The sequence below is a fragment of the Scyliorhinus canicula genome, chromosome 3, assembly GCF_902713615.1.
Source record: "Scyliorhinus canicula chromosome 3, sScyCan1.1, whole genome shotgun sequence".
Taxonomy (NCBI): Eukaryota; Metazoa; Chordata; class Chondrichthyes; order Carcharhiniformes; family Scyliorhinidae; genus Scyliorhinus; species Scyliorhinus canicula.
This window is the reverse complement of record NC_052148.1, coordinates 166,265,168-166,286,650: the sequence shown is the minus strand read 5'-3', so window position 1 is coordinate 166,286,650 and position 21,483 is coordinate 166,265,168. Positions and strand designations below refer to the sequence as shown.

Sequence of the window (21,483 nt, the reverse complement as noted above, 5' to 3'; positions counted from 1 at the left end):
AATGGCTAACAGTTGACCATCGGTTTTCACATTTGGCCCAACGCTGCAGAATAACGCGTGCCAAATCTCACCCGGCACTTAGTACAAGACAGCTATTAATATTTGCCTCCATGCACTAATGGTTGTGAACATATTAACTGAAATTATGAAAGGGGCTTTCTGATGTACAGTTACACTGAACCTTTTTTTTTGCTAACATGGGCAAATGGAGGAAAATGTACCCCTAAATGCTCTTAAAATAAGTTAAATTAAACGCAACTGTGCAACTTGTGGGATGTCCACACCATTCTTCAAACAGTTTAAAGGAAATTAAGAAGATACACTAAAAAAGATAAACCTAAATGAGACATCACAAGACAGGACATAATGTACATATAATGACAATGGTGCTTGTTAATCCTCTGCATTATCATCTGCATTCTGCAGAAGTGAATTAAAGAAAAACTAATTTGCGAATAAAAACAGTTATTAAAGGAATCTAATAAGACAGCACACAATGTAACTAGGTGATACTGACAGTTAGTGGTTTGTTTCTGCTCCAGCACTGTGCATTTGTTCTCCAGTATTACTCAGAGTAAACCAGAGATTGGCACTCTTACGATGTAAGCTGTATTAAATGTTATCTACTTACTGGGAGACCAAGGGGTCCTCTGTCACCTTTTTGACCTGGTTCACCCTTCCCTCCTTTAACACCATTCAACCCCGGTTCACCCTAAATGTAAAAGTAAAGTCCACCTTTTTTTTGCTACTTTGAAGCTGGGACAGAAATGCATTTAAATTAATCACAGAAAGCTACTGCAAATACCTGTGCATCCGTCAACGGATTATTTCTACACCCGCCCCTCTCCCACCCCATTCCCAGTGGCCAATGCTCTTTCCAATCCTTCTATATTACATTAGCATTCCTGATATTTACTTCATATTAGATGCAGAAAACATTTTCTTCTTCCTTGATTAAATTATACATAGAAGGAAGAAACCTATTTCAGAATGGTACATTTGCAGTCATTTTTAATATCACAGTGGTCGTATCTGGCTTTGTGCAGTATTTCATCTGTTCAAAGTTGTCATTATGTACTTTACTTATGGAATAATCTGAGACACCCAAATGTATGGTTTGTTAGTAAATGTTTTGTCTACCAGCTCCCTGAAGGAGGGCTGTCATTTCCCCCTATATTTCACAGCCGGGATGCTGGAATACAAGCCTAGAACATACTACTGGCAATATTGGACAATTAACATTTAAATGTGTTCACAAGGCACTTCTCAGTTCGCAATTCTATTAGAGTCATTAACTAATTTAAAATAAATAGGTGATATCAGTGTAAAAATAGCAGATAGATGACCACTGTACGAAAATACTAGAGTCTTTGTTTATTATTAAAAATTAGGAGTGTGCAAAAGAAAAGCGTAGCTTAATTTATTGTAGGAATTTAGGACTTTGGCGCAGGAATAGGTCATTCGGCCCTTCAAGTCTGCTCCGCCATTCAATAAGATCACGGCTGATCTAATTGTGGTCTCAACTCTACTTTGCCGTCTGCCCCACCATGGCCCTTGACGTCCTTGTCTACCAAAGATTTGTCCAACTCAGCCCTGAATAAATTCAATACCCAGCCTCTACTGCTTTCTAGGGCAGAAATTCCATAAACAAATAAACCTTTGAGAGAAAGAAAATCTTTTCATCTCTGTCTTAAATGGTGAACTGTGTCCCCTGGTTCTAGTCTCTCTCACAAGAGGGAACATCCTACTGGTATTTACCCTATCAAATCCCCTCAGGATCTTGTATGTTTCAAAATGATCACCTCTCATTCTTCTAAACTCTAAAGTATAGGCCAACCTGTTCAACCTTTCTTCATAAGATAAGCCCCTCATTCCAGGAAGGGGTGCAGCGAACCTTCTCTGAACTGCTTCTAACACAATTATATATCTTTTCAAATAAAGAGGCCATTGCTGTACACAGTGTTCCAGATGTAATCTCACCAAGGCCCTCCATAATGAATGTAATATCTCATGGAACCTCACCCCGAAGTGTTTGTAACATAATGACCAATGTATTGTATGCACAAAGTTCAAAATCTACAGAACTGCTTTCGAAGCAATGAGAGTGCTCATTGCCACATCTGCACAGCTGTGTATTACATGGGCAGGAAGCCTACAAGAGTCCTTGCTCAGAAGACACTGATGTAGAAGAAGATAACTCTTAAACTTTGATCAGATGCATTAACTGTAGACAAGTAATTTGCTAATGATGCTGATTTAGGTATGCGACTGGTGAAACTATTAATAATACACTGACAGATGCACAGAAATTTCAGTAACACCTTTTGTGCGGTGATCACTTTAAACCTATAAGTTCATGAGCTGTGATGGTGATATACAATGTGGTTAGTTTAGAGGTTTTTAAGCATTGGCAAACTGACGATAGTAATGGAAAATGGAATGTATTTTCTGCTTTCCATTCAGCGACAATATGTAGTGTTCTAAGTCAGAGACAGCTTGTGTCAGGAGCAATGAGGAACCCTCCCTACATTAACTGGACACAGTGAGATACTGCCTCTCGGAGTGACAATGGTGCCTGCTGCAGAGAATTCGGGGTTCTTTTCTGCATGGCATTCACAATTATTGGACACCTTAATTAAACTGTCCAAGCTAGGGTGACATGGTGGCGCAGTGGTTAGCACTGCTGCCTCTTGGCGTTGAGGACCCGGGTTCAATTCCGGTACCGGGTCACTGACTGTGTGGAATTTGCACCTCCTCCCCTTGACTGCATGGGTCTCACCCCCACAACCCAAAGATTTGGAGGGTTGGTAGACTAGCCACACTAAATTGTCCCTTAATTGAAATTTTTGGAAATTAAAAAAAAAAAAGTAAATAAACTATCTAAGCTCTCTTCAATTACAGCGGTATCATTATCAGTTGTCAAGGCATGAGGAAAATGTCATCACTTGTCTGACCTGCAGTTCCTACATCCTGGAAGTGAGGGCTAGTTGCTCTGATTCAATATGCAGTCCAATCAAATTGTTAGCATTATATAATATTCACATGATGTATATTCTGCATGGAGCCCCGAATATTCTGTGAAGCCAGGGCACAGATGAACTTCACAGAAATTTTCTAATGTCTGTACAGGGCAGTTGGTTGAAATCTATCGCCTCTGGCTTTGTGCTACTTCAGGGATTCTGCCTATAAATCTTCTCCCTCTCCAAGAAAAACAGAGTCCTACTGATGGCTGATCAATTTAAGATGGGAATTTACTTTGTATGAATGCATCTTGGGCCATTTTCAACAAGACTTTGTTAAATTTTGTTAAGCTTATAGGAGAAATTTATTCAACAGCCGCAAGAACTTACAGGTTTAAAGATGCTACAACATAAAATTGACATTAAATTAGTCAAGCAAATGACACAAAGCATGCATAGCTAATTTTAACAAAGGGCGTGGAGACAAATTAAAAAGTATCATTCATTTTCATTTCGCTAGATCCCCTTAGCCTTTGTTGATGATTTACCTTAGATCCTGGAAGTCCATGTGGCCCCTGGAAGAACAGAACAGAACAGCTGATTGAAAATAAGCATGAGTTGATATGAACCCTTCAGTATTGTATTCTAATCAGAAGATCTCTCCCCCCCCCCCCCCCCCCCCCCCCCCCTCCCGCACCCCTCCCCATCCCACCAATTTCTTTTGATATTCTCTATTTCAAATATTTATCCATTCTTTTCATTCTCTTTTGAATATTGGGGTTTCGGATGCAATGGCTCCTTGCAGTAAAGTGTTCCAATTTCTATTAACCCTCTGCGTGAATCACTTCCTCCAATTCCCCATTCATTCCGCAATGGATCATTCTCAGTCTATGCCCCCTTGTCATGTGCTTGTCAACCAAAGGCAATTATCATCTCAGTAATTATCATCTCAAAACCTTTCAAATATTGAAAACTTCTGTTGGATCGCTCTTTAAACTTTCTCAGTTCCAGTGACAAACTTCTCAATATTGTAAGCCTACCCTCATAACTATAACAGGTTCCAGGCACCATTCTAGTGAATTTGCAACATATCTTGAGCTGTTGCTGCAGCATTGAATTTGAATGGCCACCAAGAGGTTAAGCTATCTTTTGTTTAATGAAACCCATTGCAATTTGAATCCATGTTCCCTCAGACATGTTTCCTGTGAATTAAACCACCCAACAGCAGCTTCATAGATCATACAACTTACAGTGCAGAAAGAGGCCACTCAGCCCATTAAGTCTGCACCGGCCCTTGGAAAGGACACCCTACCTAAGCCCACACCTCCACCCTATCCCCGTAACCCCATCTAACCCTTTTGGACACTAAGTGCAATTTTGCATGGCCAATCCATCTAACCTGCACATCTTTGGACTGCTTAATGATAACATTTTGACATATTACACAAATCCTCCTATTCCTTCTTTCCCTGGTGTATGGTCAGAAATTCCAAAATTTGACACAGCTCAATATATGGAATGCAGAATCCTATGTGCTTTTTAAATGGCTTATCTGCCTTCATAGATCTCTGCATCTTTATTGATCCATTCTCATAAGGCTCATACTGTTTGAGGAATGCTTTACTTTCATGTGTACTAACCACATATTTCTCTGCATTGAGCTGGACTTGCTAGATTCTGTGCACTGTGCCTCAGGAAGAATACACTGAGCTTTAAGTGAAGATTCACCTGGAATCATATTCAGGATAAAGATCAAATGATGTGGGCAGGTTGCATCGCCTAGGTTTGTATTTCCTTGAATGTTGAAGATTAGGGGATGATGAATTGAGGTGGTTTAGGGTGGATGATTAAAGGGACTGATTATGTACATAGACAGAAGCAATTTCCATGAGGGACAGGATCCAAAACAAGAATAAATCTTAAAAAACTGGAACTGGGTTCTTCAGGGGTGATCTTAGAAATACAGATTCATGCTAAGTGCAAGGTGTAACAAAGGTTTACAATAGCGTTCTGCTGTTCTTATGTAAGAGTCCCTTCAAATACCTGTGCTCTGCCCGGGCAGTGCCAGTGGGCAGTGCTGGCGGGTGGGGTATTTCAGGTGAACCTCTTTGAGCTGGGGCAGCATTTAAAAATGGCAACCAATCTCCGAGGGACTAAATTGCTGGCGAGGCGGCCGAATCGGAGGCCACACCGCCAGTGTTATGTTATGGGATTCACGCCTTAAGGTTTCTTTCTCTATGCCCAGCACTATATGGCAGGGAAAGCGGCTTTAACACTACTTTTCCTGCTCGCTATCGGCCTTTGCCAGATGCCAGGAAAATTCCACCCAACTTCTTTCCAGTCCAAGTAACTCTGGGGAAATTTGTATTTTTGTGGGATTTGGCTAGCGTTACAAACAGATCAAGGATACGGTAACAGCAAGGTTCTATTTACACAAAGACGTTAGCATGCAAGTAAAGCAAGTGATTAAGAATGTAAATGGAATTTTGGTGTTTTTAGCAAGAGGAATGGAATATAAAAGGAGGGAAGTTTACTGCTTGCTGTACAGGGCATTAGTGAATCACATCTAGAATATTATGTAGAGTTTTGGTTTCCTTATTTGAAAAAATACATAATTGCATTAGAGACAGTTCAGAGAAGGTTCACTCGATTCATTCCTGGGATGAAGAGTTTGTCTTACGAAGAAAGGTTGAACAGATTGGGCCCATACTCATTGGAGTTTAGAAGAATGAGAGGTGATGTTATGAAACATAGATTCATAGAATTTACAGTGCAGAAGGTGGCCATTCGGCCCATCGAGCCTGCACCGGCCCTTGGAAACAGCACCCTACTTAAGCCCACGCCTCCACCCTATCCCCGTAACCCAGTAACCCCACCTAACCTTTTGGAAACTAAGGGACAATTCAGCGTGGCCAATCCACTTAACCTGCATATCTTTGGACTGTGGGAGGAAATCGGAGCACGCGTGTAAAGCCACGCAGACACGGGGAGAAAGGGCAAATTTCATAGACAGTCACCCGAGGCCGAAATTGAACCCGGGACCCTGGAGCTGTGCCACCGTGCCGTCCTGGGAAACATATGAGATTCTGAGGGGATTTGATAGGATATATTCTGAGAGAATGGTTCCATTTGTGGAAGAGACTAGAACTAGGGGACACAGTTAAAGATTAAGAGGTCTTTCTTTTAAGACCGAGGTGAGGAAAATCTTTTTTCCCCTCAGTGGGTTGTTGGTCTGTGGAATTCCCTTCTCCAGAAAACAGTGTCATTGAATTTATTCAAGGCTGAGTTAGATAGATGATAGGCAATAAAATCAAGGGTTATATGGGGGGGGGGGGGGGGGGGGGGGGGGGGGGGTTGGGCAGTGCTCAGGGTGCGGCAGACAGGTAAGTGGAGTGTAGACCATAACCAGATTATCCATAATCGTATTGAATTGCCAGCAGGCTCAACGAGCTGGATGGCCTACTCCCACTCCTACTGCTAAATCCTATGTTCCTATGTAAGTTCACATCTGTAAGAATAAACCTTGATGGTAAGCAACTTTTAAGAACATTCACACACCCTTCAGCAAATAGGAGTGGCATATACATATTCTCAAAGCAATAACTGTGACTTACCATTGGACCTGGTGGACCTTGTGAGCCAGTAGGTCCTGGGGGTCCAACAACCTGTACAAATAAACAACAGTTCTGTCAGGCAGTAAGAAGCGGGTATTATTTTAAAAAAAATCTAAATACTAACTGCACTTTCTTTGTATTTGCATGATCTGTTCACTCTTAACCAACAATAATATAAAGACATTGGTACGGTGCTTCTAATGATAAAATATTTCAATGTGTCGCACGCACGTTAGGTGCAGCAAGAGATTAAGAGGGTGAATAAATGGCTTTCCAGTGTTCAAGATCGGGGTTTCAGCATTCTGAAGAATCTGCAGATTGTGGAAAGTGGAAGCAAGGAGAGTGATTAGAGAACTATTAGTGAAGTCAATAACCCTCAAGGTAAAATGGCTTGGATTAGAGCTCTGGGGCAGGGGGAAAGGTAGGGCTCTGGTAGGTGCAGAAGAGCAAGATGAAGGGATGGAGGCTGCCATTGTGCACAGACAAAAGCGAAGAAATCAAATTAGAACATAGCAAATAGTAATGCAAAAGGGTAGCAAAAGAAAAGAAGTAAATACACTATCAGGGAAATTATATACCAGAGGAGGTTTGGAATATTTATTGGAATATCCTCCTGATTGGATGCTGTAACTGTTTAAGAGTCTATCCATTTATGTTGATTATCTGCCAGTTGATTGGGAGAACTCCTGCGGAAATTTAGGCAATTGTGGTTAGCAGGAATCTATAAAGGCTTGGACCTAATACAAGGTAGGTGGTATAGTGAAGGTAGAACTTTGGTTTTCAATTTAAATTTAATATAAGAGGTACAAATACCATTTGCTTCTGTAACTTCTGACTATACTCCGAAAACATTTGAACCTAGCTATGTGAATATTTACTTCAATAAATACTCATTTCCAAATCATGTATGCCACTCAAAGCAATCTTTATAGGCAGGATCGTTGCAGTCGGGAAGGGTCAGTGTACCTTTAAAACATGGTGAGCAGGGTTCAGATGTGGATAACCCGACCTCAATTACGAAATCCAATTTTTGCTGGTAGGGGAAAGTGGTCAGGAGTGATTCACACAGGTGGGAAACCCAAACATGGCATGGCCATTTAAAATCAGTGCTGAGTTCAAATGGATCTTATTTGAGCTGTTGCTATAGCCTTAACCTGCAATGTGGGAGTCATAAATTAATGGAGTAGATATAAACACTCTTGTAGGGTGTATAAGATCTATATAACTGATATGATCTGAAGTTTGGATAAATGCTCACTCTTTAAACCTCAATAAAAAAACAGGCAGCCGCTGTTTGTGAGTTATAAAAACCCTCTGCTGAACTACACTGCCAGGCACAGGTTAGAATAGAATAAGCATCTGGTTGTGCAGTTCCAATAGACATTTGCCCAAGGAATATCATTATGCCATTATGAATGTTTGGATGAAGCTACACTTATCTCAACAAGGGGTTTGATGAACAGCTTAAAGAGGCAATTTAAAGGATCAGCTGTCTTTGATGTGGGATCTGAATAGAAGTTTGTTTTTATAAGAGATTCACCATTTGTGGAGATTTTAAAGTTTTGAGCAGATTTTATGAATGGGAGTTCTTTTCACTATTAAATGTGTAGAAGTGAGAGCTGTGTTACGATTGCATAAGTATATTTCTCAACTCCATATGACTCTGAGGTCCGCACATGGTACACACATGGTGAATAGTGGATAACTGGCTATGGATGTGGCGTGGAAGCAATGAGCAACCATGAGGTTGGGTGGCGGTTATGAGTTGGCATTAAGGGTTTGAGCACCATGATTGTTCACAAGAAGGTAAGATTATCTATGAAAGAATGATACATCCAAAAAGAACAGCACGTACAAAACAGAGTGGCCAAACATAGTGAGAAAATTGGTCATTCTTTGTAAAGAATTACCTTCTTATTAATTCAAGTATGAAACTTAGTCTAAACCTTAATACATTCCAGGATCAATTTGGTGGGAAAAATCCAATAGGTTTACTTTGGAGGTTGAATTTAAGTTCATCTGAGTCTGTCAAAGTCAATGAGGATTAGCTGCTGATTGATTCATGTTATGTGTTTCAAACTCCGCTGTGGTACATTCTTCAATCAGCAAAATAAATGTGTTTTAATAGATTTCTATTTCTTTGTTTTTCTCACAAAGAGGGTGTTGCATTGTGTTTTCATTAGAAATTATGGGAAAATGACAAATTTCACATCTGCCCGAGATATTCTCTTCAGTCCAGCATTTCTACACACTCTGTCCCTATGATCTGGAGTGTACCTTTACTACTTATTATCTGACTATGTATTAACACAGCTCTAGAGCTGTAACGTTATGACTCCTCATTGAGTATTGGACACCTGCCTGGTGTTTCCTATCTTCCAGAAGGTGAACTGTGAATTACTCGAGTCAGATGAGCTATGCAGTATGAATGATCAGAGTACATTTTTTAGTGAAATTTGATCTATTACATATTGATCCTTGGAAACTAAAAAGTGGCAGCTCTTAGTGGATTAAACCTACTATATTTTTAAATATATATTTTTATTAAAGATTTTCCATTTTACAATGAATTTTATGAAACAAACCTCAACCCTCTCCTCAGAGCAGCGAATGGTGACTAATTCCTTGCCATGGCTGGTAGAACCCCTCAACCGACCCCGTAATGATGTACTTGACTTTCTCCAGGTACAAGAATTCCAATAGGTCACCCCCCATACTGAAGCGATGGGCAGAGTAGGAGACCTCCACCCCACCACAACTCGCCTCCGAGGAATCAACGAGGACATCTGCCTTCACTCCCGCCTGTAGCCTCGGCGTGTCTAGCATCCCAAAAATGGTCACCTAAGGACAAGGCTCCAGATGACCAGTCAGAACTGCTGACGGTGCTAAAGAAGGAAGCTTACTATATTGGGACAAGTCCAGAACATGTGTGTGTGTGTGTGTGTGTGTGGTTGGCCGACCCCACCAAACACCGCTCGCACCTGTCCTCTACCTCCGGAAAGAAACCACTCATCTTAGCTTTGGTCAGGTGCGCCCTGTGCACCACCTTAAGCTGGATCAACCCAAGCTGCGCACACAAAGACATGGAGTTCACCCTATGCAGGGCCTCACTCCACATCCACTATAGATCCCAACTCTCTCTCTCACTTCACCTTCACCTCATCAGCCAAGCCCGAATCCTCAGACAGAATTTGCTTGTAAATACCGGGCATGCTGCCCTCCTCCTCCTCCGACCCTGCCAGCTAAAGGATCTTTTCCATCAAAGACATTGGCAGTGCCACGGGAAATGTTGGGAAAGCCCCTCATACAAAATTCCTGATCTGAAGGTACCTGAACGAGTTCGACCCCACAAGTCCAAACTTCACCAAAATTCCTCCAAGCTGGCAAACCTTCTCTCTACAAACAGATCCCCGAATCTCTCAAGTCCGTTCCCTTCCCATAAGCCAAACATGGCGCCCAGTCTCGATGGCTCAAATAAGCGAAAATAGGAGCCGTCCTCGATATGGCTCCCAGCTTAAAGTGCTGCCTGAATTATCTCCATATCCTTAAAGCGGACGCACCCACTGGGTTCGAGGAGTACCTTGCCAGGGAAAATGGAAGCAAGGCTGTCATCAATGCACCCAAACTAGATCCCCTAAATGACTTCACCTTTATCTGTCCCCATGTGGAACCTGGGTCACTGCACCACCTTCTCAGCACTGGCCGCCCAATAATAATAAAGTAAATTCAGCAATGCTAGGTTCCTCAACTGTCTCTCCCTTTGATGAACTGCCCTGTGGATCCTCGGGGTTTTGCCCGCCCATCTAAAGGTGAATTAACCCACACACAAAAGACTTTGGGAGGAAGAGAGGGGCCGGGATCCTCCCTTCTGGGGACTACGTCCCCACGCCGGCGGAAAAACCGGCGGCAACAACTCCGGCGTCACCGGCCCCCAAGGTGAGGAATTCACACCTTTCTAGGGGGCTAGGTTGACACCGGAGGGGTTGGCGCCGCTCCAGCCGGCAGCAAAGGTACGGCGCGAGTTCGCCCATGCGCAGAACAGCCGGCGTGAGCATGCACGGACTGGCTACGTATTCTCGCGCATGCGCGGGGGTTTCTCTTTTCCGCGCCAGCCCCCGGGTAATATGGCGGAGCCCTACAGGGCCCAGCGCGGAAGGAAGAAATGCCCCCATGGAACAGGCCCCCCGTAGATCGGTGGGCCCCGATCGCAGGCCAGGCCACTGTGGGGGCCCCCCTGGGGTCGGATCCCCCCATGCCCCCCCCCAAGGACCGCCCATGCATACTCACCTGCCAGGTCCCGCCGATGAGTGAGGTGAGTGATTCACGCCGGCGAGACTGGCCAAAAATGGACCCATCGGGGCCCGGAGAATCGGGGGTGGGGGGGGTGGGCGCTGTCAACGGCCCCTAACCGGCATGGCGGCGATCTTGCCCCTGCCTGAAAAGTGGCGCCGGAGAATACGGCAGCCGGCATCAGGGCGGGATTTGCGCCTCCCACCGGAGTTTTTCCGACCCAGCAGGGGGTCGGAGAATCCCGCCTAGGGAATCTGAAAGGGTTAATAAATCAATCTATATAGGTTCATATATATATATACAGTATATATAAAACCAGGTTGAAATAACTCCTAATTTTTCACAGATATTGCTGTTTGCTATCATCAGAGAATTTCCACAGATAGTAGAAGCTTGTTGCGATAGTAACAGATAAGCGTCAAAGATTTGTTGTTGCAGCAAGGCTTCCTGCATATAGAAATTTAATTGATCATGAGGCTGCTGCTCACTTACAGGACAACCAAATGGGAGTATGGGAACCAGGCTTATGCGTATATTATATCTAATACTTGTCTCGAAGGCTTGTAGATAAGTGAAGACACCTACGTGCTTGGGATATTATAGTACCATGTACGTGCCTTGATTGTGATTGGTAATTATACTCATAGGTAATACGTTATATAACCCTAATTATTACTTGTGAATGGACATAGATAATTTCTGAACAAATGTATTCTTTTGATTGTATTTGTTAATTACATGAGATGACACACAAAAGTATAATTGCTCTGTATTTTCTGTGATCGGAGAGCTTGCAAGCCATCTAGTGGTAGCTTAGCTCCCCTGCTATAGTTTGAATAAAGAACTTCATGAGCTGGAACTCAACTCCAAGTGTCATCTGGTCAGTTGTGGAGTGAAGTACGCTATAGTTGAATAACTAATGGTGAAGCTCCCGCAACAGAGACATTGAAATAAAACCTTGGACTCAATTTAATAAAGTAGACTCTGGAGGGACAGGGGAAGGTTATCTCACTTTTTCAAATTGGATTTAATCTTACTCACCAGACTTGCCGGGCCGGGCCCAATCGTGGGCTACCCGGACATCCAGGTACCTGAAGTTAGAACTGGTCAAGCGAAAAGGCAACATCTCCAAATTGGCTCCCCTCCCCGAGGGATTAACCAGAAAATACACACTCTTTTCCAAATTCAACTTGTAACTCGAAAATGACCAAAGCTCAGCAGCTATATTATCTCACCAACAATGGGGACCGGGTCCGTAACATAAAGCAGCAGATCATCAGCATATAGGGACACTCTGGGCGAAATTCTCCCCCCCCCACGACGGGTGGGAGAATAGCGGGAGGGCCTTCCCGACTTTTTTGCCGCCCTCCCGCTATTCTCCCCCCCCCCCCGCCGAAATCCCGACACGAATCGCTGCCGCTGTTTTTTTACGGCCGGCAGCGATTCACAGCTGTTAGAAGGGCCGAAGTCCCAGCCCTTTACGACCTTTTTACGAACGGCAAACACACCTGGTCCTGCCGTTCGTAAAAACGTCGTGACCACCTGGAAAAAAATAACCATGGCACCGATTGGCACGGCAGTACCGCGGCCGTGCCAAGGGTGCCATGGGCCCGAGATCGGTGCCCACCGATCGCGGGCAGCGGGCCCGATGCCCGCGCACTATTTGTCCTTCCGCCGCCCCGCAGTATCAATACGCGGGGCGGCTGAGGGGCAACCCGGACCGCGCATGCGCGGGTTTCGCGCAAAAACGCGATGACGTCACCCGCGCATGCGCGGGTGGAGTCTTCCCACCTGCGCATGCGCGGCTGACGTCATATGACGCGTCAGCCGGCGCTAAGTCCGACAAGCGGGCTTAACGATTTTCGTTAAGCCCGACTTGTCGGAGCCTCCGACGTCGGGCTGCTAGCCCCGACGGGGGACCAGAATCGGTCCCCCGTCGGGAAGGGGCGCGATGCCGTAAAACCCGCCCGGGTTTTACGGCAGTTTGACGATTTCTCCCGTTTTGGGAGAATTTCGCCCTCTATGTTCCACCCCACCCCTCTGAGGGGGTGGGGGATGTCACGGAAAGCGATAAAATTCTAACAGGACTAGGCAGGGGAGATGCAGGAAGGATGTTCCCGATGATGGGTGTGTCCAAAACCACAGTCTGAGTGTACGGGGTAGACCAATTGGGACAGAGATGAGGAGAAATTTTGTCACCCAGAGAATGGTTCACCTGTGGAATTTGTTACCACAGGAAGTAGTTGAGGCCAAAAAATTGTATGTTTCCAAGAAGCAGTTAGATACAGCAATTAAGGCAAAGATGATCAAATTGTATTGGGGGGAAAGTGGGATTAGGCTATTGAGTTGGATGATCAGCCATGATCGTAATGAATAGCTGGGCAGGCTCAAAGGGCAGAATTGCTTCTTTCTGCTCCTATTTTCGATGTTTCAATCTTATTCCCTTCCACTTCCCCGAAGTCCTCAAAACTACGGCTATGGGCTGAATTGCAAATGTATATACGAGGGGGGGGGAGGCACTCCTGTCTTGTCCCCGTATTGGAAGTCCCTCGAGCTCAAGGTGTTGGTACGAACACAGCCAAAGGGTCCCCACAAAGTAACTGTATCCACAAAATTAATTTTGGCCCTATACCAAACCCCTCCAGAACTTCGAAAAGGTGCTTCCACTCCACGCTATCAAATGCCTTATTGGCATTCAAAGATACAATTACCTTTGGCTGGGGCCACCAGGTGGGCAGAGGATCCCATTTTATAACCTATCATTCCCCCGGCCCCAATATTAGCTGCCAATAACCTCTCTTGTTGTAGAAGTACCCGAAAACCTCCAATATATCCCTGTCTGGAGAGAATGGATAGAATCACTACCTCACTGGTTGGGTGTAATTGAACGGACACGCTGTGTCCGAAAAGCAACTCACAGTGCCACAGCCGATAAACGCCGGGAGACTCCCCTCCCAGGATTTACCCGACTCACAATGCCTTGTGACATCTAACGCAATCTCGCAATGCAAATTCTGGCCATTGTGGGCGGGATCACTTTTTGTCAAATCTGCATATTAAAGCGAGGCAGCTCGTCGCACTTTAATGTGCAGATTCCCGAGGTATTGCGATTTATTCCCTTCACCTTGGAGACCTCGGGCCAGTGCCTTTCAGTACTGGTCTCCAAAAACAGGGACCAGACGGAACAGCCCTTGTCGGGGTCTCGCTCGGGATTGGAAGACCCAGGTGCATCCCCTTTGGCAGGGTGGTACCCTGGCACTGCTGGTGCCACCTAGCTACCCTGGCACTGCCAGCCTGGCACTGTGGCAGCACCACCTGGGTGTCAGCCTGGCAGCACCACCTGGGTGTCAGCCTGGGACAGCCAGGGTGTCCAGGTGGCACTGTTAGCTGGAAGGTGCACTGCCAGATTTGCACTGCCAAGGTGCCAAGTTGGCATTTTTATGTGTTGGCAATCGGGCCAGGCGTGCTCTGCATGGGCATTGGGGATGCGGAAGATGGGTCCCGGACCCTCCCATAATGCATTGGAGAGCTTGTGAATGGGGGGAGGGGGGCGCTCAGGGATCACTTGGTTGGTGGAGGCTCCAGAAATCGGTGCTACGAGTGCCGGGAAACACGCAGGTAAACACCTTCACTATGAGACTTTGTTCCCATTTAGTTTAATCCCGCCCATTATTTCAATCTGGATGAACTGAACTCATTTTAAGTTTCATTTGTTCATTATCACCACAGACTTGAGGGGCTGTCGGCATTGTCTTGCCTTTTGTTTTACTTTATTCACCCATCCGATTTTTCTCTTCCTCTTCTGATTTTACCCTCAATGGTTGCCAAGACAAGGCTGTCGGGTCCTCATTGCCAATGCCTATACCTGGCTATCTTTGACTATGCTTATCAACCCGTTTCATTTCTGAACTTCTACTTTGATCTAATGCACTCATCTGTCATTCTGCCCATTCCACAGAAAGAGAAAAAACCTCAAAGCACGCTCTGCACTCTCTGAGAAAAGATTTACTTTGAACAGCAGCCTCTCTAAGGCTATGGCTTATGTATCACAGCCTTTCCAACTTGTCAGTTTCACTGAAGAAGCTCTTCCTGCCGTCAACTTTCCTTGGTTACCCTGGAGTGTTGCTGCCAGGTTGATAAACAGCTGGAAAATCCAGGATTCAGGGCTACAGAACCACACAATTGGCTTTTTAATTATTTATGTGACAGATCCAAGGGGGTTTCCCCGCTTGCCTTCAATGCCACCCTGGGGAAAGTCAGGAGAGGGTGAGATCATGCAGAAATCCTAACCCGACTCCACTTTCAGGGCTTATTCACCTTTCATGCCCCCAAACATGCCTTGGAAAATTCTGCCTACACATCGGAAAGAGCAGCTGAAATTGAAGCCAAACATGCAAAAGGCTGGAACAATCTTCAAGATCCATTTTTAGATCATCACACTTGATATGTTATTCACCGTCATGACTGCCATTTCAATTGGTCATGTCTGGTTCAGCTACCACTAACCACATTTAGAAACGCTGGCAGATTATGAATGTTCGCCTGTTATGCTGAAGAAGAAGTAGAAGCAATGATTTGCTGATCTTGAGGGGTTAGGAAGAGGCTAATTATAGCAAAAATTGATCTCAAAATGTTACCTTATCACAAGGGCGCGATTATCCGAAATGAATGCCGTCGTGTTTCACGACAACGCGAAATGGGCGCGGGGACTACCGACTCTGGCCCCCACAGGGGCCAGCACGGCACTGGAGCGGTTCACGCCGCTCCAGCCTCCCTGCCCGGTGCCAAATAGGTGCCACGCCAACTCATAAATGCGCAGTTGGGCTGCGCCAACTCAGCGCGCCAGCCCCGGCGCAACAGGGCGTGAGGGTTCAGGGGCCAGCCGTGTAAATAGGGCCGGGGTTGGAGAAGCCGGCCTGATGATCGGTAGGCCCTGATCATGGGCCAGAGCCCATCGGAGCACCCCCCCCCCCCCCCCCCCCCCCCCCTGCGAAGGAGCGCTTTTCCCCGCCCCACAGGCCGCCCCCCCCCCCAGACCCTCCGCCGGCAATGACCAGGTGTGGTCAAGGCCGGAGAGAATCGGCGGCCCAGCCACGGACAGTGGCTTGCGACTAGCGCCGCGCCAAATGCACCGCTGCAAATGGCGCCGATTCTCCGCTCCTCGGACATTCCCCTGCCAGAGGAAAAAATGGTGCGAACGCCGATTCTCCCTTACGGCGCGGCATGGGATAATCACGCCTATATTTGTTTCTCATGGTGATTTCGCCTCAAAGACGCACCATATTGAGTTTCCTTTTCTCTCGAGCCATTTAATTTCTGTCAATTTTACCTGCATCCCAGAGGTGTTCCATTCATTACACTGGGACCACCACTTCAGATTGGCTTTGGATCTGATCCAGAGCAAGCCAACCCAGGAAAGCTTCTGCCAACTGAGGCAGAAAACCCGCACTAAATTGTCTCTGCATTTGCTGTCACCGAACCAGTTTTCCTGCTCCTGGGTCCCACTGTTTTTACATCAGTCATACATTTTCCCTCTAATAAACCTGTTCTTCCCAAAGGTATATGAGTCAGCAGGATACTTATAGTGACAATAATAAGTGGCTCCCTCCATAACAAGGAATTATTAAATACATAGTCCTACCGAAACAATGTGTGATATAGGAATATCCATAGAATCCTACATTAGAACAACTTAGAACATACAGTGCAGAAGGCCATTCGGCCCATCTAGTCTGCACCAACCCACTTAAGCCCTCAATTCCACTTTATCCCCGTAACCCAATAATCCCTCCTAATCGTTTTTTGGCCACTCAGGGCAATTTATCATGGCCAATCCACCTAATCTGCACATCTTTGGACTGTGGGAGGAAACCGGAGCACCCAGAGGAAATCCACCACGGGGAGAACGTGCAGACTCGGCACAGACAGTGACCCAGCGGGGAATCGAACCTGGTGGTGTGAAGGCACAGTGCTAACCACTGTGCTACCGTGCTGCCCAGTCTTTATTATTAAAGCAGCAAAGTGCTGCCTTGTTTGACAAATATGAGAGACTTGGCCTACTTTATGCAATGATGACCAGAATACCTGGTTTTGAAGAACTTACTAAAGTGCCCTTGGGACCAGCCAACCCATGATCTCCTTTCTCTCCTTTTTCTCCCTTTTCTCCATTAACGCCCTGTCGAAACAAAAGGCAAGAGTTACAACAGAATTGTAAATTAACCTTTGATGATGTGAACTCTCCAAAGTATTCTGATTTAAAACAAAAGTAGTCTTTAATATTGATGGAAAATGTTTACTGTTGTTGATTGGTACATATAATTCTTAATGTTCACCTGAAACGCTAGAATAAGCAGTTTCAGGCCAATGTTTAATGGTTAACATCCAATTAAAGGACATATCTGCAACAATTCAGCATACTCTCAGTCCTGGAACGACTAGTTCTGGAATGACACTTGATTGAACAACCTTCTAACTTGGAGACAATCAGCTGAATGTGGCTGAACATGATATGGATTAATCATGGAATATTCTCTTCATTTTTTTGTTTTAATGGGATGCCAGTTTCATCACAGGATAATATAGAAGAAAGGTAGTATGATTTCAGTTATCCAGGCACTCTCTTCTATCTTGGATACCGTATTTTTGGAAGAATATAATGACTTTGGATGGATCGATGGGCAGTGAGGATTCACCAGGAAGATACTAGAATGAAGGATTGTAGGAATGATGTGAAACCATAACTTTAGACTTTACTCCCTAGAAATTATAACATTAAGAGATGATCTAATTTAGTTGTCTAAAATAATGAGGGGAATTGACAATATAGATAGGGAATATCTTTCTCTTCAATTAGGAAACACCAGAAAATGAGAGCAAGTAATATTAGACTAAAACTAGAACTAAACTGATTAAAATTGAATCCAGCAAACTGTTCTTCATAACAGGGCTGTGACAATGTGAAATACTCTGGCCCAAAGGTCATAATAAAAAGCCAACCAAGGTGTTTAGAGGATTGGTGGACAATTACTGGAGAAGTAAGTGTATCAAGGAATATATAGAAAGGATTGAGGAACACAGGTCTAAAAGGACATTTCATGACAAAATGGTGAAGCAGATTTGAAGGACTTAATAGTGAAGTTCTATTGCTATGTTTTGGAATCCTGATGTTGTCGGGCGTACATATATATAAAATGGGCAATGTATAAATACATTGATCATTTCAACCAACATGTAGTCTGGAGTTAACTGCCTTTATATGGCTAGTGAGTTCAAGGGCATACCTAAACCTGATCTATTCCTCACTAGATGGACAGTAACCTGCGTTTTCTAGCTGTGTCACTAGATTAGAGTCAAGAGAGGGGTTCATTCTTTGTCTTTTTATCCTTGGTTTGCTGAGACCAATTGTACTATTCCTCCTGGCTCACTTGAGATGAACTAAGTCAGCAGAAACCTGAGGTATGCATTCATATATGCCTCCAATTTCCCACAGCTCATTTAGCAAGTGAACTATCAGGTATCAGTTAATACACTTTCCCAGTACAGAATATCAAAATCTGGTTTGAAATTTCCTCACACTAACTCTGACCGTATCAAATGCACTCACAGGTAATCCGGGTAAGCCTATGCTTCCTTTGTCTCCTGATAGACCAATGTCACCTTTTGAACCTTTCGGACCCTGAAAATAAACACAAAAGCTGAATACTGTGGAAAAAGAGGTGACTTATTAAATTTTTAAAAGCTTTTCATTAAAAATGTTGGGGGAAAATTTCAAACCATCAAACATGAGATGATTTCAGTACCTGCGTGCCCTCTGCTCCAGGATGGCCAGGATTACCCATGTCTCCCTGTTGTTCAGTATAAAAAGGAATGCAAAAAATTCTTCCAGTGAATGACAACGACATGTTATCAAGTTCATAATGATAAGCTAAATCCATGTGTTCTTTCTCTCCCACCCTGCTACTAAATATACCGATTTTTTAGTCGCCCATCTTGAAATTGGTAGTAAAGAATCACCCAGAACCAACTCCATTTTAATGCCATGGTTCCCATTAAAGCTATTACTTTCTCTCAACCAGGCATAGCCCGTGGCATGGCCCTCATCTCTGCCCCCTTCATTCCAAAGGATGCAGACTTTAAGGGAAGTGGTGGACAACTCTATCCTGGAATTAGCTTGGAGTGCAAAGATTACCCTTGACTTGTTTGCTCTCCTGCACACCGTCTTCTTACACCCATTTCCCCATCTCTTGCACCCTCACACAATAACAGGTACGAGGAGATCATGGACTTCTTTGTCACTAAGGTCGAGACAACCCAATCAGCTGTCTCTGCTACATCCCTCTCATCTATCAGTCCACTGGGCCAAACTTCCATAAAGGTTGTCCCTTATTTTAACCATAAACTTGCATCTTTCTCTTCTTTATCTCCGACCTCAACACTCTTTCTGAGCTCATCTTGTCCATGAGATCCATCTTCTGATTCCTTGACCTTATTCCTATCAAAATGCTGACCATCTAACTTTCCTACCTGGCACCCATGTCAGCTGATATTTATAACAGTTCTCTCTCCTGAGGTGCCACCCCCTCTTCTGTAAATCATGGAATCATAGAATTTACAGTGCAGAAGGAGTCTATTTGGCCGATCGAGTCTGTACCGGCTCCTGGAAAAAGCACCCTACCCAAGCCCACACCTCCACCCTACCCCCATAACACAGGAACCCCACCCAACATAAGGGCAATTTTGGACACTAAGGGCAATTTAGCATGGCCAATCCATCTAATCTGCACATCTTTGGACTGTGGAAGGAAACCGGAGCACAAGGAGGAAACCCACGCACACACGGGGAGAACGTGCAGACTCCACACAGACAGCGACCCAAGTTGGGAATCGAACCAGGGACCCTGGAGCTGTGAAGAAATTGTGAGAACCATTATGCTACCGTGCTGCCCTCTGCCATCCATCATCATCACCCGCTCATCAAAAATTAATTCTTGACTCCTCTATCTTGACAAACTTCCACTCTATCTCCAACTTCCTTTTCTTTTCCATATTCTTTGTACATGTTGTGCTGCCTCACAAATCTGTGTCATCTTTCCCTGCACTCCATATTTGAATCCCTACAATCAGCTTTCTGCCCCTGTCAGAGCAGCAAAATGACTCTCATCAAAGTAACAAATGACATCCTATGTGACTGTCAAAATTAAGCTATCTGCCCTCATTCCTTTGCTCATTCTTTCAGTAGATGTGTGTGTTTCTGGCAAGACCAACATTTGTTGCCTATCCATAACTGACCTTGAGAAGGGAACAGCGGGGCAGCACGGTGGCAGAGTGGTTAGCATTGCTGCCTACGGCGCTGAGGACCCGGGTACGAATCCTGGCCCTGGGTCACTGTCTGTGTGGAGTTTGCACCCCCACAACCCAAAGATGTGCAGGATAGGTGGACTGACCACGCTAACTTACCCCTTAATTGGAAAAAATAATTGGGTACTCTAAATTTATTAAAAAAGAGAAAAGGTAACAGCGAGCCCTCTCTTGAACAGCTGCACTCTTTTTCGTGTCGTGAGGAAGTGACTTGTTCTCGACCAGCCTGCAGTCTTTGACACCGTTGACCAAATCACCTTCCTCCAATACTTCTTCATTGTTGTCTAGCTGGGTGGGGATACTCTCACCTGGTTCAGTTGTTATCTATCTAACAGTAGCCAGAGAGTCAACTGCAATGGCTCATCATCCTCCTCCTGCACTGTTACCTCTGGTATTGCCGAATGATCTACCCTCGGACACATCCTATTTCTCATCTACATGCTGCCCCTTGTCGACATCGCCTGAAAAAACAATGTTAATTTCCACTAACATGGGGCGGTATTCTCTCACCCCAGGGGCTGGCTGGAGATTCGGCAGGTCCGGAGCGAATTGCGCCACACCGCCCTGATGCTGGTCCGCCGATTCTCCGGAGAGCGGAGAATCGGCGCCATTGGCGCTGGCGCAGTTGCCGCAGCGCAGGTCGGGGGTCACTCTATGGGGCTCCACCCAGCGATTCGCCGCCCGGGATGGGCCAAGTGGCCACGCTAAAATATCCGGGTCCCACAGGCACCGTCCACACCTGCTATTACCTGGCGTGGTAATTATCCTTGGGCAGCACGGTGGCACAGTGGTTAGCATTGCTGCCTCACGGCGCTGAAGTCCCAGGTTTGATCCCGGCTCTGGGTCACTGTCCGTGTGGTGTTTGCACATTCTCCCCATGTTTGCGTGGGTTTCGCCCCCACAACCCAAAAGATGTGCAGGGTAGGTGGATTGGCCACGCTAAATTGCCCCTTAATTGGAAAAAATGAATTGGATCCTCTAAATTTATAAAAAAAGGAAAAAAAAAAAGAATTTCTGCTCCTGAAGCCATATTGACACCGTCGAGAAACGCGACGGTGTTTACGGTGGCATCAACACTTAGCCTCAGGATTAGAGAATCCCGCCCATGGTGTCAGGTTTTCGTCACCACCAACACTCTTGACCCCTCAGTGTCCCTAAATTGCCAGACGCCAAGTATTGCATGAGCAGAAATTTCTCCAACGAAATATTGGCTATTAGACCAAACCAATTCCCATTGTCTTTATTCCCTCCCAGAAACACTG

The 21,483-nt window shown here is 45.1% G+C and overlaps 1 protein-coding gene across 5 annotated transcripts in view; it reads right to left on the bottom strand.

Annotated features, from left to right (window-relative positions):
- Positions 1 to 21,483, bottom strand: part of LOC119963079 (collagen alpha-1(XXV) chain) — an 816,994-nt gene that overhangs the window by 82,721 nt on the left and 712,790 nt on the right. For 4 of the 5 annotated variants that reach the window (XM_038791653.1, XM_038791655.1, XM_038791654.1 and 1 more), the window contains exons 25-29: positions 18,664 to 18,708; positions 18,468 to 18,539; positions 16,968 to 17,039; positions 6,575 to 6,625; positions 3,509 to 3,535 (exon numbers count right to left, since the gene is read on the bottom strand). In XM_038791653.1, the coding sequence (XP_038647581.1) occupies positions 3,509 to 3,535; positions 6,575 to 6,625; positions 16,968 to 17,039; positions 18,468 to 18,539; positions 18,664 to 18,708 (267 nt within the window). Of the gene's footprint in view, positions 1 to 631; positions 713 to 3,508; positions 3,536 to 6,574; positions 6,626 to 16,967; positions 17,040 to 18,467; positions 18,540 to 18,663; positions 18,709 to 21,483 lie in introns of all 5 variants that reach the window. The other variant, XM_038791652.1, reaches the window with a different exon arrangement.